The following is a 25,301-nucleotide window of genomic DNA, read 5'->3' on the forward strand; positions in this document are numbered from 1 at the left end:
CACTCTCTGAAGAAGATACACAAGAGAGTTTGAAACTCTAGCACTAGGCTGCCACTGCAATTACTAGATTTTGGTTCCAACATAAAACACAGATCATAACATGGGTAGAAAGAGAAACCTACTTAGTACATATATTTGCAGGCAATGTATGTATAAACTCCACCCACAATTTATTCGATGTCATCTGTTCCATCAGAAATCAGCAGTCCAACTGTAATCGGCTCGGTATCCCAACCCGGCGTTATCAAAACTCCTCGGGCGTGTCCGTAATAATTGATGAGTGCATTAGACACACGTGCCGCCATCTTTTATTCAACGACGCTCGCTGAAGGATCGGCGTAGTGTTGCCAGGTGTTACACGTGTACCGGATATTTGGGAGAATTGCAATATTTGCCTTATTTTCAAAACGCTTAAGTAAGAAAACGTCTAAGTACAATATTTTTTAATGTTATATGTGACACGACCATATGAAAAGAAAACAACATTCTCGAAAGAAACATCAATACTCACTTGTCAGTGTCACTTGTCGTGTATAAATGTCATTATTGTTGTTTATATTATGAGAAAATTTTAATAAATTTGTAAGTTAGCTTATGTATGGATACTTATGTATGGATGGATATCCTAATATATCCATCCATACATAAGTATATCAGCCTTTAAAAGTCTGTGGCATAGAAAAAGAGCATGCCCGTAATCAGCGTTCATTGAGAAGCGTATGGATGCCGCAGAAAATTAACCATCTCCTCGACTCCCATTCCTTTTTCTACAACATCCATGAAAGAGAAAGGAAGACACACTAAGCTACACTCCACATTTCGCCTGCAACGGTTATCGCAAATTGTAAAAGTAACTGGCAACACTAGCGCAAAGCGTAGATGAAAGCCGCTTTCATGCGAGCGAGATGTAGTTTGACGAAATGTGCTCATGTCTTATGTAAATCAATGGTGTTTTTGAAAACGGCATTCGTATACGAGATAACAAGTTATTTCGTTCTGCGAGTAGCAAATCAGATACATTAGGTACTAGAATAACGTTTCATTGCTGGAGAGTTTATTTAAGCATTTAGACAACATTAAAAACTTTTGGCATCTACTTAGTTTTTAGGGTTCCATACCAATAGGGAAAACCGGAAAACGTTTACTAAACCTCCGCTGTCTAGCTCTTTAACTCACAAGGCTCTTTAACTGTTATAATTAGACACTTGAATTTTTACAAAGTCCTAAGATATTTACCTAGGCATGTAATTCACATGAAAAAGATACTGAAAATAATTACCTAAGTGTGAACACTGTCAACGGTAATTACGCTGAAGCGTTATTCTCAAAATCATAAGGTTAAAATTTGTGGAAATATTGGCCACTCACTAACCTTTTTTAAAATGCATTACAGACTTCGTTCTTAAATTCACCTTCCAACTTACCAAATTCAAAACAATGTTATTTGAATTTTTAATCCTACATTGTTTTTACTCTGTTGAAAATTTTTTTTTCACTGCGATAATATATATATATAATCCTGAACTTACCACTGACTGACTGACATGCCGTTCTCCATGATGCCGTCTAGGAGCGACTTTGTTGTCTATGGCGGTTTTTCTCCTCTCCCCCCCGAGGCAAAGGGAAAAATATGAGATGCCATAGATTCAAGATGGCGGCCGATTTAAAATTTTTAACTTTTTTATTTATTGACTTTATGCTGATGTTTGTTTCTTTTTCGAATAATATTCGGGTGGGTATTACGATGAAATTGGAAAAAAATGAAAAACCAAGATGGCCGCCGAGATATTTGAGTTTGAATTTTTTCAATTTTCGACGTGTTTTTGGGAGGTCGTATCTCTTGGGATTTTTAATATTTTGTTGCCATTTTTTTAATTTTTCTCGGATATATCCTCAATTTTGCCAAATCGGATTTATTTTTTTTTTCAACAAGATGGCGGGTCGTCTGTTAGGCGATTTGTAAAATGTATGAAAAAACGGATTTTTTGAAGTGAAATATTCGGAGGTTGGCAACGTTTGAGCGATTTGCTTTGTTCGGGGCGGTCATGGGGCTCGGTCCGAGGTGTTGCCAGGTTGGAGTTTTTTTCTCCCCACTCTTACAATTTTTCAAACTTTTCATTCAAAAATGTGAAAAGTAGAAGGAGAAATATTTTTGATGAACTTTTTTCACAAAAATATTTTTTTTGGGTGTCGTAATGACATTTGACCATTTTCGTCGATGTCGACTGGCAACACTGGCCGCAGGAATTTTTTTTCAGTTTTACGAAAAATCGACTTCATCGACCTGAAGGAGTGGTGGGGGGTGGGTTTGATGTATGAGTGGAATTTTTTATTTGCCTCCGTGTCTATGGGAAAAATCTGAAACTTTCAAAATTCAAGATGGCGGCCGAGCTGGATTGGGCAACTTTTTTTTTTATTTTGCACCTATCCAAGATCGGTATCGTTTCCGGCTAATTTGAGGTAGACTGTTTTGATGAAATTCGAAAAAATTGAAAAAACAAGATGGCTGCCGAGATATTTGAATTTGAAATTTTTCATTTTTCGAGCTGTATTTGCGGGGTGGCACTGATGTGTTTTTTAAATATTTTTTTTATTTTTTTCGTTTTTTTTCTCGGATATATGCTCAATTTTACCAAATTGGATTTATTTAATTTTTTAACCAGATGGCGGATCTTGGGTCAGGCAATTTGTAAAATGTATGAAAAAATGCATTTTTTGAATTGAAATATTTTGAGGTTGGCAACATTTCAGCGAATCGCCTTGTATGGGGCGGTTGTGGAACGTGACTTGAAGTGTTGCCAGGTGTAGGATTTTTTTTCTTCGTTCATACTTTTTTTGGAACTTTCCATTCAAAAATGTAAAAAGTAGAAGGAGAAACATTTTTAATGAAAATATTTTACATGGGTATTTGTCAGAGGGGTCGTAATGACATTTGACCATTTTCATCCAAATTAACTGGCAACACTGGGAGCTAGATTTTTTTTTTCACTTTTTTGACATTTCGAGTAGCCCAGCCTAAACTATTGGTGGGGGGTAGTAATAATGTATGAGATATTTTTTCGGTAAATAATGGTGGTTGTAGGAAAAATGGGAAACATACAAAATTCAAGATGGCGGCCCTCCTGCGATTTTCAACTTTTTTTTTACTCTGCGCGCCTACCTGAGATTGGTGTAATTTTCGGCTAATTGTAGGACGACTGTTACGATAAAATTAGAAAAAATTGGAAAAACAAGATGGCCGCCAAGATATTTGAGTTTGAAATCTTTCATTTTTCGAGGTGTGTTTGTGGGGCCGTAGCGCGATGGTTTTAATAATATTTTTTCGACATTTTTATTTTATTGGCCGGAGTGTATCCTCAATTTTATCATATGGCAGTGTCATATTTTTTTAATCAGATGGCGGACCTTGTATCAGCCATTTTGTAAAATGTAAGAAAAAATGCATTTTTCGAAGTGAAATATTTTGAGGTTGGCAACATTTGAGCGAGTCGCTTTGTATTGAACGGTCATGGAGCTCGGCTCGAAGTGTTGCCAGGTAAAGTTTTTTTTTTCACCTTTCATACATTTTTTGGAACTTTTCATTCAAAAATGTGAAAAGTAGAAGGAGAAATATTTTTAATTAAATTTTTTCACAGGACTATTTTTTATGGGTGCCGTAATGACATTTGACCATTTTCGTCTTAATCGACTGGCAACACTGGGATACAGATTTTTTTTTCACGCTTTTCACTTTTTGAGTACTTGGGCGGAAACCGTAGACAGAGCATATAAGTAATGTATGGGAGATATTTTTTATTTCAAATGGACCCTATGTAAAAAATCGAAAATCCAATGTTGCCATATACAAAAAAAATGTTTTCATACAAATGCATTTTCTACAGGATTATCGAAGATTTCAGGCTGTTGCCACCATTTGAGGTCAATTTTTTGTATGAGGCGCTTAATGGCACTTATAGACTGTACCAATGTGTAACGAAATATTTCAGTGTTGCCATACAAAAAATAATAATTTTCAAACATGTGCATTTTTGTATGTCATATTTCAAGCTGTTGTAAATTTTTGACAACGTTATAATGTATGACGCGTTTGTATGTACTAATAGACTGCACATTTTGGTAAAAAAATATTTTAGTGTTGCCATACAAAAAATATTAATTTTCATACATATGTATTTTTGTATGTAATATTTCAAGCTGTTGTCTTGTATTGGTAACATTAGAATGTATGAGGCGTTTGTACGTACTAATATTGTGCACATTTTGATTAAAAAATATTTTAGTGTTGCCATACAAAAAATAATTATTTTCATACATTTGTATTTTTGTATGTGGTGTTTCGGACTGTTGTCTCCCTTTAAAGACCATCACCACCATGCCCAGCATCACTAAACGTCAGTTTTCTGTATGAGGCGTTTAATGGTACTTATAGACTGTATAAATTGGTGAGAAAATATTTCAATGTTGCCATATAAAAAATAATAATTTTCATACAAGTGCATTTTTGTATGCCATATCTCAAGCTGTTGTAAATTTTTGACTACGTTATAATGTATCACGCGATTGTAGGTACTAATAGACTTCACATTTTGGTAACAAAATATTTAAGTGTTGCCATATAAAAAATAATAATTTTCATATATATGTATTTTTGTATGCAATATTTCAAGCTGTTGTCTTCTGTTGATATCATTAGAATGTATGAGGCGTTTGTAGGTACTAATATTCTGCACATTTTGATAAAAAAATATTTTAGTGTTGTCATACAAGAAATAACAATTTTTATAAATAGTTATTTTTGTATGTAATATTTCAAGCTTTTGTCTCCTTATTATGTCTTTAAAATGTATGGCTTATAGACAAAAAAATCACGACCCAAATTCTTGGTATTTTGCAAATATTAACTCATATCTTTTCCAAACAGCCCCAATCAGAATTAATAAAACTTCAATATAGGGGAAAAAATGTAAAAAAAATTTGCACGCAAAACTAAAGAAGACAACCGTTCCGCGAGCTGCTTTAGCAGCGAGCGCACACAAGCGATACCTAGTTTAATAATAATGATGTAATATTTTTTATTTAATTTAAGTATTGTAATGTTATCACGCCATATAATTGATGTTAGCATTGAGCAGCAATTATCATATTGAGTAATTTTAATTTATGTTTAGTTTATTTGACATTACTTTTATATTGTTGCATGCCGATATTGGCCAAATGTGCAGAACTTTGTCAAAATATACCATCTAATGTACCATATTTGATGCAATAAATGAATAAATAAATAAACTAAGTAGGAACTATTAGCTTCCGTCTTTCCTAAGCAAACATTCTCTAAAAATATAGTCGAAGTGAGCCATTAGTTCCGTAGTCCACTCACTGTGTACACAGACCCTCTTAACTCTATCAAGCACTTAGTTTCATCTAATCCTTAGACAAGTTTTAATGCCACTCGCTCGCGGCGAAAAAAGGGGCGTTAAATCTCAAAAAACTGCGCGTTTTCACACGCTCACCCTTCGAGTACGAATGAAAATTCCTACATCCTTATCCCTGACTCTGTCTGACACTTAGCGTAAGACAGAGATAGGAAATATTATAAGCCGGTCAGTTTTTTGCGACGCTTTAAATACATTTAAAAATTAAATCCCCATCCTCTTAGTCGGACCTTTTTAATTGATGCTAGAGCCTTCTGACGTAAATCAGTGTCTATGGTAGGTAGCTTTATTTTTAAATGTTTGGAAAATTAGGAATTGATCAAAAATATTCTATGCCTAAATGAGACTGTTTCCATCAATAAGAACTTTGAAAAATATTAAACATTATTATACATTATAACAGTGTTAAGTAATTACAAGTGTTACCACAGTTCGGGGGAAGGAGATTTACAAAATAAAAGTTAAATGGAATGACTAGACAAGAAAATAATAAACTTGGTGAAGTCACATCGTATTACATATTCTTTAATTAATTGAAAATTCAAAATATACTTAGGTAGTTATTTAAAGCTTGTCATTTAAATTACACAATTCAAATGAATGACGTCACATTTCACAACAGGATTCGGATCTTACGAATATAACGATGTGTTATAACGAAAAGTGTTTAAAAAACTATAAAAATATGAAGTTATCTCCCATAAGGCAAATACAGGCAAAATACCCGAGTACCTAAGCCTTCACGATAACACACGCAATTAAAACGTGCTCGTTACCTCAACTTCTAAATTGGACAAAGTTGACATTGTTATTTTTCGTATCGCGTAAACCGCGACCGACAGTACAAAGAAACAAGTGGAACTTGAGCGCCAGCTCGCTCCCTATTCGATACAGTAATGTGGGCACACGTTCTGGGTTTATGGGACTGTTTATTATGAGATTTTTTTAGATAAGGACATATTTTTCTTATTTTTTTTACTAGAACGCAATAAAGGACGGTCGACGGATAAAAATATTTATGGCGTTTAGTCGGACATTTGTTTTTTTTTATTTTTTTATTATGAACGCAGTGACAGTTGACAGATAAAATATTTACAGTACCTATTGTTTAGAAACTGAAAACAATTTTTATGGTCTGTGCATCCTTTTGAACAAATAAAGATTTATATTAGGTATACCTAGGTACAAATGGCTAGTTATTTTTCGAATCGCGTAAACCGCGACCGACAGTACAAAGTGGAACTGGAGCGCCAGCTCGCTCCCTATTCGATAGTGATGTGGCCACACGTTCCGGGTTTATGGGACAATTTACTGGAGAACTTTTTAATTTAGGAAACATTTAAAAAAATACAGCGTTTTTCAATTTTTTTCAGTCTCTGCAAACATAAAATAGGTAAGCTATTTTATGGCCAAAATAGGTACCTACTCATTTTATTGAATTTTATTGAATAACATTAAACGGTAAGAACAATTATTATCAAATATTTATTCCTTTGGACGCAAAAAACATGAATTGCATTTCTTTTATCTGTATAAGAACTTGAAATTTAGGAACCTCAGGAAAATCCCCAAAATATATATTTATTTATTTTTTACCAAAAATCCTCTACGCTGAATTATTTAAACCAAATGAACTATTGCTAAGTTAGTAAAAATAGGTAAGTATATACTATTCATGCACAACGTTGACAATAGATAATAAAAATCCCAACTCTATCTACGCTCTACAGGCTTGAACGTCACTTCACTTCAAATTTAGAAAAATCGTAAAAATCCCAATTTTAAAAAGAGAAATGGACACGTTACGCAAAGGGGAAGAGACCTCGTTACCATTCATAATTCACAGCGAAAACTCCGCGTACGTTTTCCCATTAGAAATTTTATAAGGTTTTTATTGCGTTCCCGCCAAAAGTTGTGCGGTGTTTGACAGCGGAAGTCGGCATAGAAGGATGCGTTCACGAATACCGTTTTGCTTTTGCAATTTACTGCGGTTTGTGAGTTATGAAATAAAATTCTATTGTTAATATTGAACGCGATTTAAATCTACTCGAATGATAACTGAGTCAATTTTAGACAAATAAGTTTAAAAACGCGCTGTGCTATTTGCGTACTTTATAGGGATTTTTATATACATTTTATATTATATCAATCCCTGATAAGATAAGGTTACAATCCTACCTAAGGTCGAATAACAGATGCGTTATTTCCCCTAAGAACTGAGTTCTAACGTCTCGGATAAGTATGTCCTCTTTACCACATCCTTCCAAACCGAACACAGCAGCGTTGAACAATTCTGTACTTAGGTAGAAAAAGGTGTTATGGTGTCTTCAGAGTCGAACCACAAAGGGCTCTACTACCTTCATAGCTACGGTTAAGTTAGGGAGGAACTTTGGCAAAGAGAGATCTCCCGCCGGGCTAGGTGATCATGCCCGGGGAGCGGCCGTGCTCCAACAGTCTCAGTTCGGAACTTGTATATATGCAAGATATTTAGAAAACTTCGATAGCGTGATTCAGAATACTCGTGGCGCCATCTCTTGACGAGTAGCGGGAGGTCGCCACAGAACTATGAAACTGTATTAAAACCAACCCCTTTATTGTTCTATGCGGAATAATCCCATATATTTACGGAATAATCCATATACATATTTAAGTACCTAGATATACTCCCTACAGACACAGGTACCTCTAAAACCTTAATACAAAATTAATAATGTTATACACCTTCATTAATGTTTCGTTCATAAATTGCCGGCTACACAAACTGTCGTGTCTTCATTAATATTTAGCAACTACACTTTGTCCCAACCTAACCTAACCTACCCCTTTATTGCTCTATAAGGAATAATCACATATACCTAAGTACCGAGATATATTCCCATCGGACACAGGTATAGTCCACGTAAAATTGCTAGTCTGCTGTGAATATAGAAATGAATCGCGTCGCTATAGCAAATTGTATGACTACACCTGCTCGCAACAACTTCAGAGCGGACTAGCAGTTTGGCGCGGTGTATACCTTAATACAATATTAACAATGTTATACACCTTCATGAATGTTTCGTTCATAAATTGTCGGTTTCACGAACTGTCGTCTCTACATTAATATTAAGTAACTACACTTTGTCCCGTTGGTAATAAACGTAAACCTCTTGTCTCATTAGCGAATAGTTCACGTGTGCGAAGTGAATTACTCGCTTTTACGTTTTCAAGTCAGGTAGAATTGTATTTTGTATGTTGGTGCTTAGTTTAATGGTGGTAGAATATAATCGACTCGAATATCGGAGGCACCACCGCCACATCTATTTCTGCCACATAGCACCTGTATTGAGTGCTCCTGTGTTGTGTTTTGAGGGATATTGAAATGAAGACGCACTTATAAGAGGCGCCCCGACTTAGATCTTAAGAGTAGTCACGTAAATACCTATTTGTGACCGATCTCTGGTAGCGTTCCAATCCCATCTGATGTTCATTACAAATATCCATGGGCAGCAGTAGTCACTTATAATCAGGTACAGCACATGCTTTTTTGCCTCCTGCATACATAAAAAAATACTTATAGGTATAGTCAGCGCCAAAATGCTAGTCCGCTCTGAAGTTGTTGCGAGCAGGTGTAGTCATACAACGTGGTATGGCGACGCGATTCATTTCTATATTCGGAGCGGACTAGCAGTTTTACGCGGATGCCTACTACCTATTACCTTTGTATTGCGTATGTAGGTATATTACCATAATATTAAGAAGGTATTAGGTATTTATTAAATATACGAGTTTATTCGCTTTTAATGAGACTTACGGCAAAAACAATAGCTTCAGAGCTTGATTATATTAAATTTTGGCCAAATCATTCCCCGTTCCCGACTTCGTTCAAGTTTCGCTCCGAGACATTTGTTAACAAGTTCAGTTAAGACGTTGTTCTAACTTGTTCTAATTAAGACGCTTAGGTAGGTAAATGTTTCTGTTTCGTACCTATCTGTACTGTATAGTACTTAATTTGTAAGGAAATAGTGGAAATGTTTCACTAGAATTTATTGAAGATTATAAAGTAAACTAGTAATTATTATAAAAACAAAAACTCGATTTCTTAAACATCCTGAGGTAGATTCCCGGCCCCCTACGACATAAGACCGACAAAAGAAGATACAAAAAAATAGCCTTTCTTCAAAGCCTGCAATGTAGTGGCGACTTATGGCGTTGCTATAAAAATGTATGAGTGAGAAATGTCTATCTAATAAAAGCTACAATTTTAGACTAGGTACCTACCTAAAATCTTTATTGAATTAATTTATAAAAATATATAATTATTAATTTATAAATATTATAGGATTTCTGTAATGTATTCATTTACTTACTTAATTATCGGTTGCTTAAAAAAATAATTTCCATATCCATAATCCAGACTTACAAGGGACTCTACATAGTCTCTAGCATACCTCTTTGGTATTCTAGGGATTCAACTAATACATACTTAAATGATCTATTTTAAAATTCCTATGTTCAACCCTATCACTGGTGTCAGTGACAACCCTGAACCTGCAAGAGTCCTATTAATTAAAACTCTGTGCAAACCTCGCCTAACGCTACCGCGGTACCCAATTAGGCGAGCGCCAAAAAACTCAGCTTACGTAATTTGGACAATTAATAGGCAAGCCAGATTCGTAATCGATTACTTACGCGAAGTCTTTGTAAATAATTCTTACGACATAGTGCCTTAATAAAAATAAAAAGAATACTTAACTAAAATCCGTCATACGTTTCGACATCACGATTGAAAGTCATTGTATTTACGCGTAGTACGTAAACGTAAGTTTAAATCCGTTTTTGGTGATACAAATTCGAAATTTAGACACCAATATTCAATAAAATTCATTGGAAATGCTCCTTCTCAACAAAAAGTCCAGTTGCTCAACTGTCATGCAATGCATTCAAAAGAATGGCAGGTACCTACTCATTCTTTTGAATAAAACGACTCCGTCCGAGACTAATTGTGAAGCTTTCTATAACTTAAAAACCTACATTCTTATCCAATTTATTTTGAAATTTAATAAGTAAATGACAATTCAATATTACTATTATTACTATACCTACTACTCGTTCACTTCTTTCAATGAAACGACTTTATATACCTTATTCAAAAAGAGACGTCGGTACCTACTTACTTTAAATCACCTTCAGCATAGCTATATAAAACCGACACCCAAAATTATTAAAACGAAACAACCCTACGCTCGACAAGCTCTATTAATTAAAACGGTGTGCAAAGCTCGCTTTATCGGCGCGACCGCGGAACCCAATTAGCCGACCGCGCCAAAAATTATGCGGCTTACCGGATCTGCGTAATTTTGACAAATGACCGGCGGACCGGATGAATGATGATCGATTACTCATTGTTTATATGCGCCTGGTACCGGAGTGTTATTTATTTCGTTTATTACATATTTTGATTATGTTTTTTTGTAGGAAAATTGTGCGTATGTAGAGGGAACCGAAATTATTGAGGACTTAAAATTAAAATGTTTTTATAACGAATCTTATGATAATGTTCTTAGCAATAGTAAGATAGTCTGCTAACTATTTTAATGTTTATGTAGAGAGTTTTCAATATAACGTAGATTACATTTTCATTAATTCATATAACTACTACATAAAATACGAAGACACTCACTCCCCTACTCTATGGCTCTTTGTCTGAAGGCGGTTAGAAGTAGCATCTATAAGCCCTACAAGCCATAAATAAAAATTGTATTTTTATTGTTCCTCAATACACGCATCAGATACCGAAGTGTAATAATATGAAAACAGTCTCCCCACGGAGGCCGTAACATGTCATACCAATATTCCATTCATCAGCCGAGGCGACTAAACACCGGCGGTCGCAGCAGATAACCGCGCTGTAAACCGACAACAATGCCGGCCTCGCACTCAATAAAAGATGATAACACATGAAATATGAACTGACGACACCCCTCTAACAAAACGACAGCTTCACATCAATGTACACCGTATATAATTCATAATAGAGCACAAAATTTCTTAAGTAGTCAAACGTGATAAGATATTTCGAAACCGAAGCAGCCGTTGGCATAATAAACGCGCGCCAACGAAAACAAACCGCACTCCGTTCTCGAATACAGCCAAATTTGCCAACGAAAACAGACCAAGTTACACCGTTTCGGAACGCAACGTTCACGGCGCAAAACAAAAGCGCGGGAATAGCCGCCATTGGCGGAGGAGGTAGGCGGACTCCCGGATAATATGGCGGAAATATTACGAGCCGAGAAGGTATTCAAGGTGCAGCGGGAGGTCGGGAGGGGGCCACCCCCCGAGAGGTTAATTACCCACCGGCCGATAAGGCAGCGGCCCGCTAATTACGTACTTATGGCGGACTGAAATTAAGTTATCGTTGGCGGGAAAACGACGTTCACTTTGTTTGCGTTCCGTTTTACGGATAATATGTATTCTGCGGTGCTCGAGAGTAATGGAACAAAATTGGCGGCTATTCAGTTTTATCTTTTATGTCTAAGTAGAGACCGCGTCGTTCAGAGATAATGGAATCATTGTTTGAGCTAGCTCCCGCGGCTCCTTCTTAATCGTTTAACTTAATTCCTCCTTTGATTTTTTATTTAATCATTTCGCTGGAATCTACGTAGACACCAATATTCTCTTTTCCCTTTATTATTCTATACCAAGATGAAAGTAAAGTTTTTCGTACAAATTAGCAATTTGAATAATACATGTTTCACGCATACGGCAGCTAGACAAAAGATATTCCGTGAGCCACAAACAGAGATACTGGCAGCTGTGTTTCCAAATAAAATACGATAAAATAAAAAGATTCAGGCGACAAAACGTAGATACTTACGGCTGGGCCAATTTTATTTGGTGTCATGTGCTATTTTGAGGGTGCTATGTGGTGCGACATAAGGTTGGAAATGCTAAGTTAGCTGTCGTCTGTTGGTACGAGGTAGGTTGGTTGGTTTATACGAGGGGTGCCAACATTTCACAACATTTTTTTTCAAATGATTAAAGTATTTTTCAGAATATACCTAGTACCGTATGAAAATCTGCCATCTAGAGATACTTAACTAGAAGAAAAACATCTTACGGTACCTACCTGGTAATCTATGAATGATCCCAGATTTAAAATTCCATTAACTACGGAAAATTTTGGCTTTTAAGCCCTATTTTATAAAAATGAGTGTGTGTGATAAGTGAGTATTGTCCATGAACATCTGTATTCAGCTTGAGATAGATTCATTCCTACTCTGAGGTAAGCCCTGTAGGAAAATTGGAACACCTAGTGTAAGTGTCTCTCCATTCCCAGTCTTACCTTAGTCTTCAAAACAGAATACAGCAGTCCTTAAAGCTACTCTAATACTGTTATAAGGAGTAGGTAAGTAAGTTCGTTGTGGTGCCTACAGAGTCAAACGAGGGGTTCTACCACCTCTTACTAAGTTAGAAGAGCGAAAATATTGCGGATACTGTTTAAAAGCAGACGAAACCGGGTGTAGGTACTAAGTATATATCATATTACAGTTGGCAACCCTGCTTTATACATATTTACCACAAAAGCGGCTCAGCGAGAGATCGCGATCCGCTCCCCGGTTTTATTTTTCCAAGCTCTAAATGGAGTCGGTGGAGCATTTAAATAAGCTTCGCCGCCTGAAGTATGGTAATGTTAGTAATACGGAAAGAAACCGCGCTCAACATTCAAACGGCGGCCATTTTGGATTCTTGAGTTTAAGTACGTACTTATTAGGAATTTATACCTAACTGTATCTACATCTACGAATTCTACAATACTTAGATTGAAATAAAAATTAGGTAGCATGTTCTCTTTGATGCCTAAATAGTGTTTCTCTAGAATTTCTTTTCAACGATAGGTTAGGTTAGTTTTTAAGTGTACCTACATACTTACCTAATCTGTCTAAACCAAATTTAAAAGTTGGTAGGTTTTCACGTCCTTACCTAAATCTTTAAAGGCATAAAAACCATACAACTACATGTCCATATAATATACAAAATTGCATTGAATACAAAAGCGTTTGTACGTACCTACATAGACCCATAGCTCTACATTATCCTCTGTATTATTGGTACTACAGAAAGACAAAAACAATTTACTAACACTCAGGCCCAAGACATGGTAGATACGAGTAGTTATCTATACTAATTCGACTACAAAACGCATCATTACCGGCTCAAGGCGCGTAAATTATCCACAACTTTTAGATTCACCTACGTTGTTTATTAACTCATGCAACAACGATCAAGACATCCCACTTTTAAATGAAAACCCACTTAAAATATACACAGAATAAAAAAATTGCTTAGTTTTAATACACCTAAATTGAAAATTAAAAAGCAACCAGTTTATCCTGTTATGTGATAAAACCAACTCATGTGTGACGATCCGCGATTGGATTTTACGATTGTTGGCTCCGAATCATTGGTCATTGGTCAGTCGGGCGAACTTTTAGTTGCGCTCATGCGATGTCCAATTACATACACTGCTGCAAACTGTGTTGCAATTCATACGCTGTAAAATTAAATTGTATTTATCTATTTGTAGAAATCGCAGTAAGTAAGTATAGTCCGCGTAAAACAGCTCCGCTCTGAATATAGAAATGAATCGCGTCGCCATAGCAAATTGTATGAAAACACCTGCTCGCAACAACTTCAGAGCGGACTAGCAGTTTGGTGCGAACTATACCTATATTTTCTGAATATATTATCTTAAAGAAAAAAAGATTCTAAAATATAACTTTATATCACGGCGTGCGTAAATGGACGTTTTACGCACGCTTCGCGTGCGCAAATAACAAATGTGACTGTATTTCTGACTGTAAATGGGGGTTTTACGCAAAACCCCCATTTCCGACCCCGTAATATAAAATTTTATACAACACGCGGACGAAAAATGTTTTTCTGACTCGTGTGATTGCAGTCCTCGCCTGCGGCTCGGCCTGCAAACTCACACTTGTCAGAAAAAAATTTTTCGTCCTCGTATTGTAATGTACTATTGGTAAAATCTTAAAGTTAAATACGACCTACTGAATCTTCTTGTAGAAACTATAATTAATATTTAGTAAATAGTTTATCAAATCCATTCATTCATAGATTTAAAAAGCGCAACCGTCCAACGTTGACACTAAAAACGTGCAGAAACCGTTTTTATTGCACTTACGTTCCGTTTCACGCACCTAACTACATATAGGTACCTTAGTAGTATATTTTGTAAATGGCTTCAGACGAGGTTTAAATTAACAAAAACGTTATTATTGTAAGTTGGCATTATAGCATTATGATCATTATTAATTAGCGTTTAGAACAGCTACAATTACAAAAATATAAGCTTAATTTAATCTATTAATTCATAGACCTAAAAGGCGGTAGCGCGCAACATTTGACACTAAGCGTTTCGTTCAAAAACCATTTATTTTTTTTAAAATCCGTTTCGCCGAGATCAAAGAGCTACGTCGACGGTTTTCATTTATGCTGTGATTTACAGCTTACGGAAGCTAATTAGGTGCACGGATCACTGTTCGCGCCTTGTTCGCAATGACACGTGACCGGTGTTGCCACAGATTGAATATTAAACAGACATGTCGTTCTGTGTGTGCAATGTGTAATTTCCACAATATTTAGGCATTAACACTTTGAAATACAGTCACATTTGTTATTTGAATTGATGTATGATATAGGAAAACATCAGTATACATGTTTAACAATATTGTGTTATTATTAGTTGCTAAATAGAGTTAAGAAAAGAAAATTGTTCTCAAAATTGAAAATACATAGAAAGGTATGCGATGGATTAACAATCGGTCTACGATGAAAATATTTGAAACTGCAAAAAGTAGCATAATCATAGGTACTATAATACGAGTACAAATATATAAATTATTACCCATTATACTTATTTAAAATCATACGGGTCAATCAATGAAATATAAGTAAATTAATTCAATAAAAAAATTAAATATTAATTAGTATATCACGTCTAGTAGTCATTAGCTCTATGGTAATAGATATGAAGGGTGAAATGGATTTTATGATAATTTAATACTGGGAGTAAGATAGGCTTGTTATAGGTAATTAGAATATCATCATGATTTAATTGGAAATGTAAGGCATTTATGTAAAATACTATGTTGAAGTTGATGGAACCTTAGTGGTTCGACTCTGGATGCACCACACCTATTTCTGATCCACAGCAGTGTTAAGCGCCGCTGTGTTCTGGTTTGAAGGGTGTTGTAAGGGATTTGTCTCCCTTACACGATGGTAAGTGGCTACTGCCGCCCATGGACATCTTTAATCAACCCCAGATAGGATTAGATATTCCTACCTGAGGTCGGCCACAGATGCACCGCTACCCCTGAGGACTAAGCTGGAACGTCTCGGAAAAGTATGTCTCCCTTACCACACCCTTCAAAACGGAACACAGCAGCGCCTAACACTATTAGGTAGAAATAAACCACCATAACCATCTGAAGGTGAGCAGATACTGTCGCCCATAGACATCTGTAATAACTCCCAAATACCTAAGATCGGAGTTACATAAGGTTGCAGATGCATTGCTAACTCTGAAGACTTAGCTGGACCGCCTCGGATAACTATGCCCCTACTACAAACTTCAACCCAGAACTGTTATTAGGCAATGCAGTGCTATATGCCCCGTTTTTAAACAAAACCAATACCAAACCAGCCAACTAACCACCGATTAGTATTTAATCATAAACATGCCATTCCCCACATCAGTCCAAGCGTGGCGCCGTCACGCGAGGTCGTCCATGTCGGTCTCGGTACCATGCGATGTAATTTGGTACTAATTAGGGAAGCTGCGGCGTCTTTGATTTCGTTTGGTTCACACGTGGTGGGGGATTTGGTTTTTTGAATCTAAGATATCATTAAATAGGGATATAAAGGAGATTTATGTTTTTGTATCCTTTGTTTATGGAGGGGGAAACCTTCAAAAGGTACCCGACAACGTGGGAGCGACGCCGGGTTATGTGGGATTTTTACCGCACTAAAACCTCCCGGATGGCCGTCGTCTGCGCTGCGTAGAGGGCTCCGGGATCTCCAAAGGATCGCAACCGGAGTCCTCTTAGCGCGTTGCCCCATCGGGCTCCGCCCAGGTGAGCTGCATACTCGCTACCCCATCTGGTGCGTACGACGGTATGCAACCACACATACCGTCGTCCTTCCCGGGGCCGCTGGCCGGGCGGGTCGAACTCCCGCTCTTGCCGCCCGCAACCCCGGAAGCCCCCTCTTAGTCGCCTCTTACGACAGGCAGGGGATACCGTAGCCCTATTCTGGTCCCGGAACTACAGGGACAATGTTTTTGTATCCACAGGGGTTGAGTTAGATTTATCCGATCTGTCCAATGTTTACCTATGAAAGACCAAAATGTGAAGTAGTAGGTAATGTCTGATAATATAAAACATTGCTAAATGTTAATCTTTGGTAAGGAAAACATTATAAGGATTAATTATTAATAACGAAAGTAAGTAACTCGTCACCTCGTATCACTTAGCATAGCTAAACCACAACACAATAGCGCTTAACACTGTTATAAAGAAATAAGTATAGCAGTAGTTTCACATACATTATAGAGACTTTTTTTATAATATAGGAGTAGCAAACGAGCGTGCAGTTCACCTGATGGTAAGTGGCTATTGCCGCCCATGGACATCTGTAATCAACCCAGATAGGATTAGATATTCCTACCTGAGGTCGGCCACAGATGCGCCGCTACCCTGAGGACTAAGTTGGAACACCTCGGAAAAGTATGTTAAACACAGATATTGCAATTTTATTTAATTTAGCCACATAGCACTATTTACCTACTAATCATCATCCAATGTACCATCGCTACCACCGCTAATGACGTCACATATCGCCACCACACCTCCGGTAATCGCTCCATCATACCGCCCGCTCGCCCAGAAACAATCAATTAGAATCCGATCCCCTTTCAATTATTCGCCGTATCGGTACGTAATTGCCTCGTGAGGGGCGGACTAGGATCCTAACTAGGGATCCCATAGTTTCTGAATTAAGTGGACCTTTCCTAGACTACATGTTAGAAGTTTGAGGTGGCTTTGGTCCTCTATAAATAAATGCCTTGCGAAATAGTTGAAGGTTAATGACGCTCAAAAATAAACCGATAAGTATAGAATATCTTGAATAAAATATTTTTATTTTTATTTGTTTCGTTTTTGATGACTAACTAAACTAAAATAAACTTTATATCTATCTCCTTATCTTCATTTAAATGTTTTCTTAAAAAATGATACATTTTAAAATTATTATATACTAGTCTGTAAACATATTTAGCAATACATATGTCCAATATTGTACAAACTATATTTGTATAGTTTATGTTGCATTACCACATTAAGTATTTCTTTCTTTCTTTCTTCTTCCTAATCTCAATAATAATAGTGTAAAATATAGTTTTATTTTCACTCATTATTTATCTGAGTATTTACAATTGTATTTGTCTTTATACGTTCGAAAACAATATTTCTTTAAATAATAACAGTTCCTCAAAAACTTAGGTCGTCCTAGTATATCCCAAATTAAACATGACGTGTGGACACCCTCCTCCTATTACGGATATAACGAGCGATCAATTGCCACGGTAGTCACTAATGCGAGGCGTGATGGATGGCACTTTTACACGCCCTGTGACGTCACTGTACGTTAGATTAAGATTATGTGTTACATGGATAGAGGTGAGCGTTATTTGATTCACACACTAACATTTTGATGGTGTAACCCGCTGTGGTTAGACTCCGGCGGCACCAACGCCACGCGTATTTCTGCCAATAGCAGTGTTCAGCGCTACTGTCGCTGGGTGAAGGTTGAAGGGTATGTTAAGGGAGACCCACTAATCGGAGATATTCTTAATTCCCAGGAATTGCAACGTACATATCTGCGGCCGACCCCAGGTAGAGTTCTTATCTTACCTGGGTTTGATTACAAAGGTCAATGGGCGAGCATAGTCACACTCTATCCCGTGAGAAGTAATCCGTGCATACTTACAAAGCTACAACATTAGTTACCTACTTAATAAAAATAATTATTTGAAGAGGTATCAAAACTATTCATGTCAGATTTTAGGTACCCTTTATTCCACTCTCATCATGTATATAAAATAAAAATATCAAAAAATAAATCAAAAACAAAGTAAAAAACATCAAAAACAAAATTTCCTCCAATCACGGTGGCGTGATCCTCATGGACTCATCAGACCTCTGCGGAGAGGACTTGATGACGACAGAACTGATGGGCGTGGCTCTCGGCAGCTGGGGCTCTTTGCGGAGCCGCATCTCGGAAGTGAGGGAGTGCTGGCGTTGAGGCTTATCTGTCACTTTCTCCGTGGCTCTCCCGCGTTGCATCTCCGTCAAGTTGCTTGCTAATTCCATCGCTGCTTCGCCGTAGAGCTTCTGGCCTCGACGCACCTGATCAGAAGAAATGTTATAATTGGTTGTTTGAGCAAGTTTGAGCATTCATTCAGTTCAGTTCATTTACTGCCGTCCTTCTACAGATACCATGAAAATATTTTCATCTATAATCAACTACAGATAAAACTAAAGTCCTACCTGGGATCGGTCACAGATGCGTTGCTACCTCTGAGGACTATATTGGAACGCCGTTGGATTCGAAAATTAAGACAACATAATATATATTATTGCTTTTATTAGTTAATATTAGTTGATGAATTAGGTAATAGATCAATCAGCACTCTGCCAACGTTTAGCGAAGAAATCCCAGACTGAATAGATAATCTGACCCATGTAGTATTTGTAAATATTTATTAATTTTTATACTAAAAGAGAATGCCAAAAATGAATATTAAAACACCAATAATGATAATTTAGAACATACCTCAAAAACGATTCCCATGATTTTCAGAGCTTTTACGAATTCTTTATACAGTCTTCCCTTACGCACATATTATTATTGGAACCTGAACTGTTTTCGCATCTACTACTAGGACCTGTATTAACGTCATGTCTGTTGTATATGCAATTGCAATCACTCTTCAAGACCTTTCGATTTTCCTTCAGTAGGAGAGAAATTTTAAAATTAAATTTATAGTAGGTAGGTACAGGAAATACGGAAATGCCAAATCCTCAAACAACGTCATTGAAACATCTTGTATACTTTATCCATATGAATTATTTTTTATCAAAGTATTATAAATTGCAATGATTCATCAACAAAACTTATCTACATAATTATGTTATATAATTATTTTTAGTATGGAAGTAAGTAGGTAAATTATTTGATCCTGATTTAGTATTTACTGGAGGTTACCGTATTCTTGCAAAGGCGTCAGAGCTTTTTTCATGGTAAATTCCTATTGAGAGTGACATTTTTTGTTTGCTAATGCCTCATCTGAGACAAGGCTGTCCCGGACGAAAATTCTAGACCCGCCAATGAGCAAAAAAACGGTAAAGCAGCTCCATTTATTTCCGCGCCCCAATAAAGGTTTGTCAGCACAGGATTAGTCAACGTCAACAACTTTTTTTAAAACCTTTCCCTCATGCTTTTATAATATAGGAGTAGCAGACGAGCACGTACTCCACCTGATGGTAAGTGGCTACTGCCGTCCACGGGCATCTGTAACCAACCCCGATAGATATTCACACGTGAGGTCGGCCACAGATGCCCCGCTACCCCTGAGGACTAAGCTGGAACGCCTTGGATAAGTATATCTCCCTTACCACACCCTTCAAACCAGAACTCAGCAGCGCTCTACAATGCTGTAGTGTAAGTAGAAATAGGTGTGGCGGTGGTGCCGGCGGAGTCGAACCACAAAGTGTTCTACCACCTTCGAACCTACAGCCTCCTTAACACACAACAAAGAAACTTACAAAGAAGCATTACCTCGTCCCTTATCTCGGCTCGCCTGCGGGAGACCCACTCGATCTGCTCCTGGATGCGCTTGCACTCCTTCTCGTTGGACAGCAGGTCGCTCCGCAGCGACTCCATCAGGTCCCGGTAGCGAGCCCTCACGTCGTGGTCTATTGCGTGCAGGTTCTCAATCTCATGCTGGGTTTCACGTACCTTGAGCTTGGATACGCGGAGACGCCCTTCCTGTGTTAAGTCAAAGGGATTAGTCTGCTTAGTGTTGAAGTTAGAATGAATCGCATAAGTTGATATTGTTAAGAACATCCACTTATTTTAATGACAGGTTGAACATAATTATCCTATATAAAATTCGTAGTTCAAATGCGAAAAAAATATCGTTTACCTGATACACTATTCAGAAAATGATGAAGGTTTTAAAAGGTAGCTGAAAGGATTAGAACCACGAATAGTCTGATAGCTTGTGTAGATCATAACATTCATAAGATATCTAGAAAATTAAGTAATATCGGACGTAATCGGGAGTTACACAATGGTTGTAAGTGCGTCAGTCACTATTTTTCGTAGAGGACATTGAACTATTATAATTTAGACCTAAACCTAAAAATTGGCACCCATATTTCAGTAATGCGATTCCGATTAACCTCTGTTAGTGTTCCTATCTCCTCTCTTCTCCCCATCCTACTTGGAGTCGGATACTTTTGGGCAGCAAAGAGCCCTTCCGTTGATTGATAGTCGTTTTTAATTAAATCGAAGCTATGAGACGACTCATTTCTCATGTCCACAAGATACGCATAACTCCAAACGCCCTGACATATGCTTAAATATTTCTCTCCTCGACACAAATCTTTTTTTTTAATCTTTATTAAAAAACGGGGTTTTGTCACCTAGTGACTATGTCACCCCCATAAAGCCCGTCACATAGTACATCTACAATGCCATCGCTCCCAAATATAATTTGATAAGCATTCTGTCTTCCTCAGACTCTGGGGAAGACAGAATGCTATTACACCCGCCAATGTTATACTCTCGGTGAAAAAATCCCAGCTCCTGCCTGAGTGCCTCGTTGCGAACACATTCCACCAGCACATGAAGGATATCGTCGACTGTATTTCACTCTGAACAATTAGGAGTCTCAGTCAGACCCATGAGCCATTTAAACTTGTTTGATGGAATGGACACAAACCTTCTCAGCAAGTTTCCTTGTGAGTACATCCAGATGTTCATCGAGGCTGTCTTTCTCCTCCACAGCGAACTGCTGCACCACGTTGTGGTGTGGGCACAGGCGGTGCACCAGTTGAGCTGGCGCGCATGAAGGAAAGGGAGACTGAAAGATGCACAAAGGTTTTCTAATTTTTTTTATAATATAGGAGTAGCAGACGAGCATGCAGTCCACTTGGTGATAAGTGACTACTTCCGGCCATGGACATCTGTAATCAACCCTAGATAGGATTAGATATTCCTACCTCAGGTCGGCCACAGATGCGCCGCTACTCCTGAGGACTAAGCTGGAACGCCTCGGAAAAGTCTGTCTCCCTTACCACACCCTTCAAAACGAAACACAGTAGCGCCTAACACTGCTGTTATTAGGTAGAAATAGGTGTGGTGGTGGAACCACAAAGGGTTCTACCACCTTCGAACCACTTTCTTTAGGTAAATAATTGAAAAAAGAAATTTCATTTACAAATATTAAATTAAAGGCATAGAAATGAAAGGTCTTAGAAGATTTAAATTTGGTGATAGATTAAGACGTAAGAAAACCTTACCCTTAAGCAAAAATATTCTTAAGGCTGTATGAAGTTTACCAATCCGCACGAGGTATGGCTTAAACTCCAAAACTCCTTTCACTCGAAGAAGAGCCCCGTACCCAACAGTGGGACAGTATTGACTTTACGACTACATTAACATCTCTAAGTAGCATAGTATAGGCAAGTACCCAAGTGCAGATACCTAAACTAACTAAAGCATTAAACGTTCTTCAATAACTATACCATAACAACAACAACAACAACAACAACAACAACACCAACAACAACAACAACAACGACAACAACAACAACAACAACGATTTCTTCCAGACAACCTTTGGGATGGAGTTAAAGATATATGAGATCGTGAAAGGTAGGGTGTACACATACACAAAAGAAATTATATACATAAATACATATGAATGGTGTTATAGAGGTAAAAAGGAAAACGTAAGAAGAAAATATAGGTTATGAGGAAGAAGGGATAAAAAGAAGAAGGAAACCAAGTCAAAGCTGCAAGTAATGAACCTTGACTTGGTTCTTAAAGATATGCAAGGAACTGGATAGACGGATAGATTTAGGGAGAGAATTACCATAATGTTTTCACTCAAGAGTTTGACGACCATAAAGACAAAAGGTAAAGGATTCGAGGTCCTTCAATAACGATACCATAATGTTTGACTCAAGTGCCTGACTACGATCACATAGGAAACAGTCAATACCTTAGGATTCCTCCACCTCCACCTAACAAACAGCAATAACAGCAGAAGCACCACTCCCAAACCAGCAGCCACGGTCACATCCATCGCCGCTCTTACCAAACATGGTATAAAGTAAATTTTATAAAATAAACATTTGCGAAAACTAAACACTAATACAGTGATGCTGTCATTATGAAGTTTTGGCTTGGTTTTATTTTTTTGGTGACACTCAAGGAGGCTTTTATTAATTGTCAATTACATAGTAAATTATTTACAATATTAACCTTATAGAAATACAAAAATTATTAATAAAACAGGCTTTAAAATAGTTATGAAAAATAAATTAAATATAATAAGCTTCATCCAATCGCTGTCCCTTGGTAGAGTCCCCAAAACGCTGGCGACATTACCTCGTTATATAGCTAAGCTAATTCTTTGCCCGACGTAAGCGCCAGCCCTTTAGTCGTGGGTGCACTCGATCAGAGGATCAGATCAAGGAGGCTATAAAGATAATTTAAATTCTGTGTTTAATTGTATCAGACATTGACAATCAGTATTTAACAACGAACGTTTAATTAGATACTTCTAGATGACCGGTACTCCTATATGACCGACCTTTGCTCGGTGTCTTACAAAAAGAAGGAACTCACAAAAGAGAAAAAATAAAAGAAACAATCGGACTGAGATTTGAACCCGGGTTTCCAGCGTTTCAAGGCGCCGGATTTCCCGACCGAGCTATTTTAACTTCGTAAATGGTGGCGAAATTTAGCTTCGTATTGTAATGATATTGTAGAAGGTTTTTATTCAATGAAAACCCGGTTAAAACGACATTTTCTGAAAATAAAACCTAGCTAGATTGAATTATCGCCCCCGAAACCATAATTTCAAGAATATCGTTGGAGCCGTTTCCGAGATCTTTGATTATATGTATATGTTACGGTAAATGTAAGCAATCGGTAATTATCTACAATTACCGGTAATTACAGATAATTACCAACTACTTATTCTATTTATTCTAGCGTTTTAGTACTACCTATGAAGCTAAGAAGTCATAATTAGGGATGTAACATCTAATTTAGGTAGATACTTGGGTCTTAATCGGTGACTGCAGTCTGTTTCGCAATTTTATTTGTACTAGGTTGTTACTAGGTAATTACCTTAATAACTCGTTGAATAAGTCATAAATCTTACCTAAGTACAACTTTTATAGTGTTTTACGTTAAATTTTCCGGTACACGTTCCCACTGATTTGACCCAATATGTCATTAAAAACCTGTATGAAATGAAATGAAATGAAATGAAATATGTTTATTTTGTATAGGCCAACGGCGGCACTTACAAATTGTCAGTTACAATATTTTCTTAAACTACTACCGGATCGGAACGCGACCTCTACTGAGAAGATCCGGTAAGAAACTCAGTGGGTTTGTCTTTTTTAATTTTAAAAATAATTATTCTCTTTTTAATTTTTTTTTAAATGCCATTATTTTTACATATAATTAATAAAGCATTAGCTCCAGTATCTTGCTTTACATTTATCTAAAAAAAAGAAGTTTGTTCAGCAAGATACGCTACACTTTGACATTTTCTTAATTAACTAATAATTATGTTATTGATCAGTCCCAAGCTGTTTTATCATTAATATAATCAGAAATTTTATAATAAGCTTTACGACTAAGTGTGCTTTTGATAATAACTTTAAATTTATTAATTGACAAATTTCTGATTTTGATGGGCAGTTTATTATAAAAACGTATACATTGACCCACAAAAGAATTACTTATTTTGTGGAGACGAGTAACATGTGTAGAAAGGTTAAGTTTGTTCCTTGTATTTACATTATGCGTGTCACACCGTTTTACAAATTTATCAATATTTTTCCTTACATAAATTAGGTTTTCATATATGTATTGGGATATAACAGTTAGAATATTTATTTCTTTAAATAGTTCTTTTAGTGAAGCTCTTGGAGGCAGGCTGTAGATAGCTCGTATAGCTCTCTTTTGCAATATAAATATATCATTTAGGTGTGACGAGCACCCCCATAGCAATATACCATAAGTCATAATGCTATGAAAGTAACTAAAATAAACTATTCTAGCTGTTTCTACATCTGTTAGAAGTCTAATTTTTTTAACAGCATATGCCGCCGAACTGAGTCTACCCGACAATTTATCTATGTGGCAGCCCCATTGCAATTTGGCGTCAATAGTAACACCTAGGAAAACAGTTGACTCCACGGGATCCAAAACCGTTCCATTTAATAACACATTGGTTTCAACATGCTTCACGTTGGGTAACGAGAACTTGATACATTTAGTTTTCTTCTCATTAAGAAGAAGATTATTTATGTTGAACCAATGGATAACTTTCGAGAGAGCATTATTTACTTCGTCATAATTATTTAATTGTCTTTTAATCTTAAATAAAAGTGAAGTGTCATCAGCAAACAATACAATCTCGTGATTATTCCCTACATAGTAGGGCAAGTCATTTATATAAATTAAAAACAGAAATGGACCGAGTATTGAACCCTGCGG

General features: G+C 36.8%; 1 protein-coding gene across 2 annotated transcripts; it reads right to left on the bottom strand.

Annotated features, from left to right (window-relative positions):
- Window positions 1-18,546: 18,546 nt before the first annotated feature.
- LOC140744893 (uncharacterized) lies at window positions 18,547-22,972 on the bottom strand. 2 transcript variants are annotated; one of them, XM_073076604.1, is made up of 5 exons: window positions 22,783-22,972; window positions 21,499-21,639; window positions 20,331-20,540; window positions 19,326-19,501; window positions 18,760-18,898 (listed from the first exon to the last, which is right to left on the bottom strand). In XM_073076604.1, the coding sequence occupies exons 1-4, from the start codon at window positions 22,864-22,866 to the stop codon at window positions 19,358-19,360; spliced, it is 579 nt and encodes a 192-aa protein (XP_072932705.1). In that variant the 5' UTR covers window positions 22,867-22,972; the 3' UTR covers window positions 18,760-18,898; window positions 19,326-19,357. The 2 variants fall into 2 exon arrangements, with proteins under 2 accessions (XP_072932695.1, XP_072932705.1); XM_073076594.1 differs by lacking the exon at window positions 19,326-19,501 and having other exon boundaries at window positions 18,547-18,898.
- Window positions 22,973-25,301: the final 2,329 nt, after the last annotated feature.

Source organism: Epargyreus clarus, unplaced genomic scaffold, assembly GCF_041222505.1.
Source record: "Epargyreus clarus isolate Ecla_fem2 unplaced genomic scaffold, WU_Ecla_fem_2.2 ptg000002l, whole genome shotgun sequence".
In the NCBI taxonomy this organism is placed as follows: domain Eukaryota; kingdom Metazoa; phylum Arthropoda; class Insecta; order Lepidoptera; family Hesperiidae; genus Epargyreus; species Epargyreus clarus.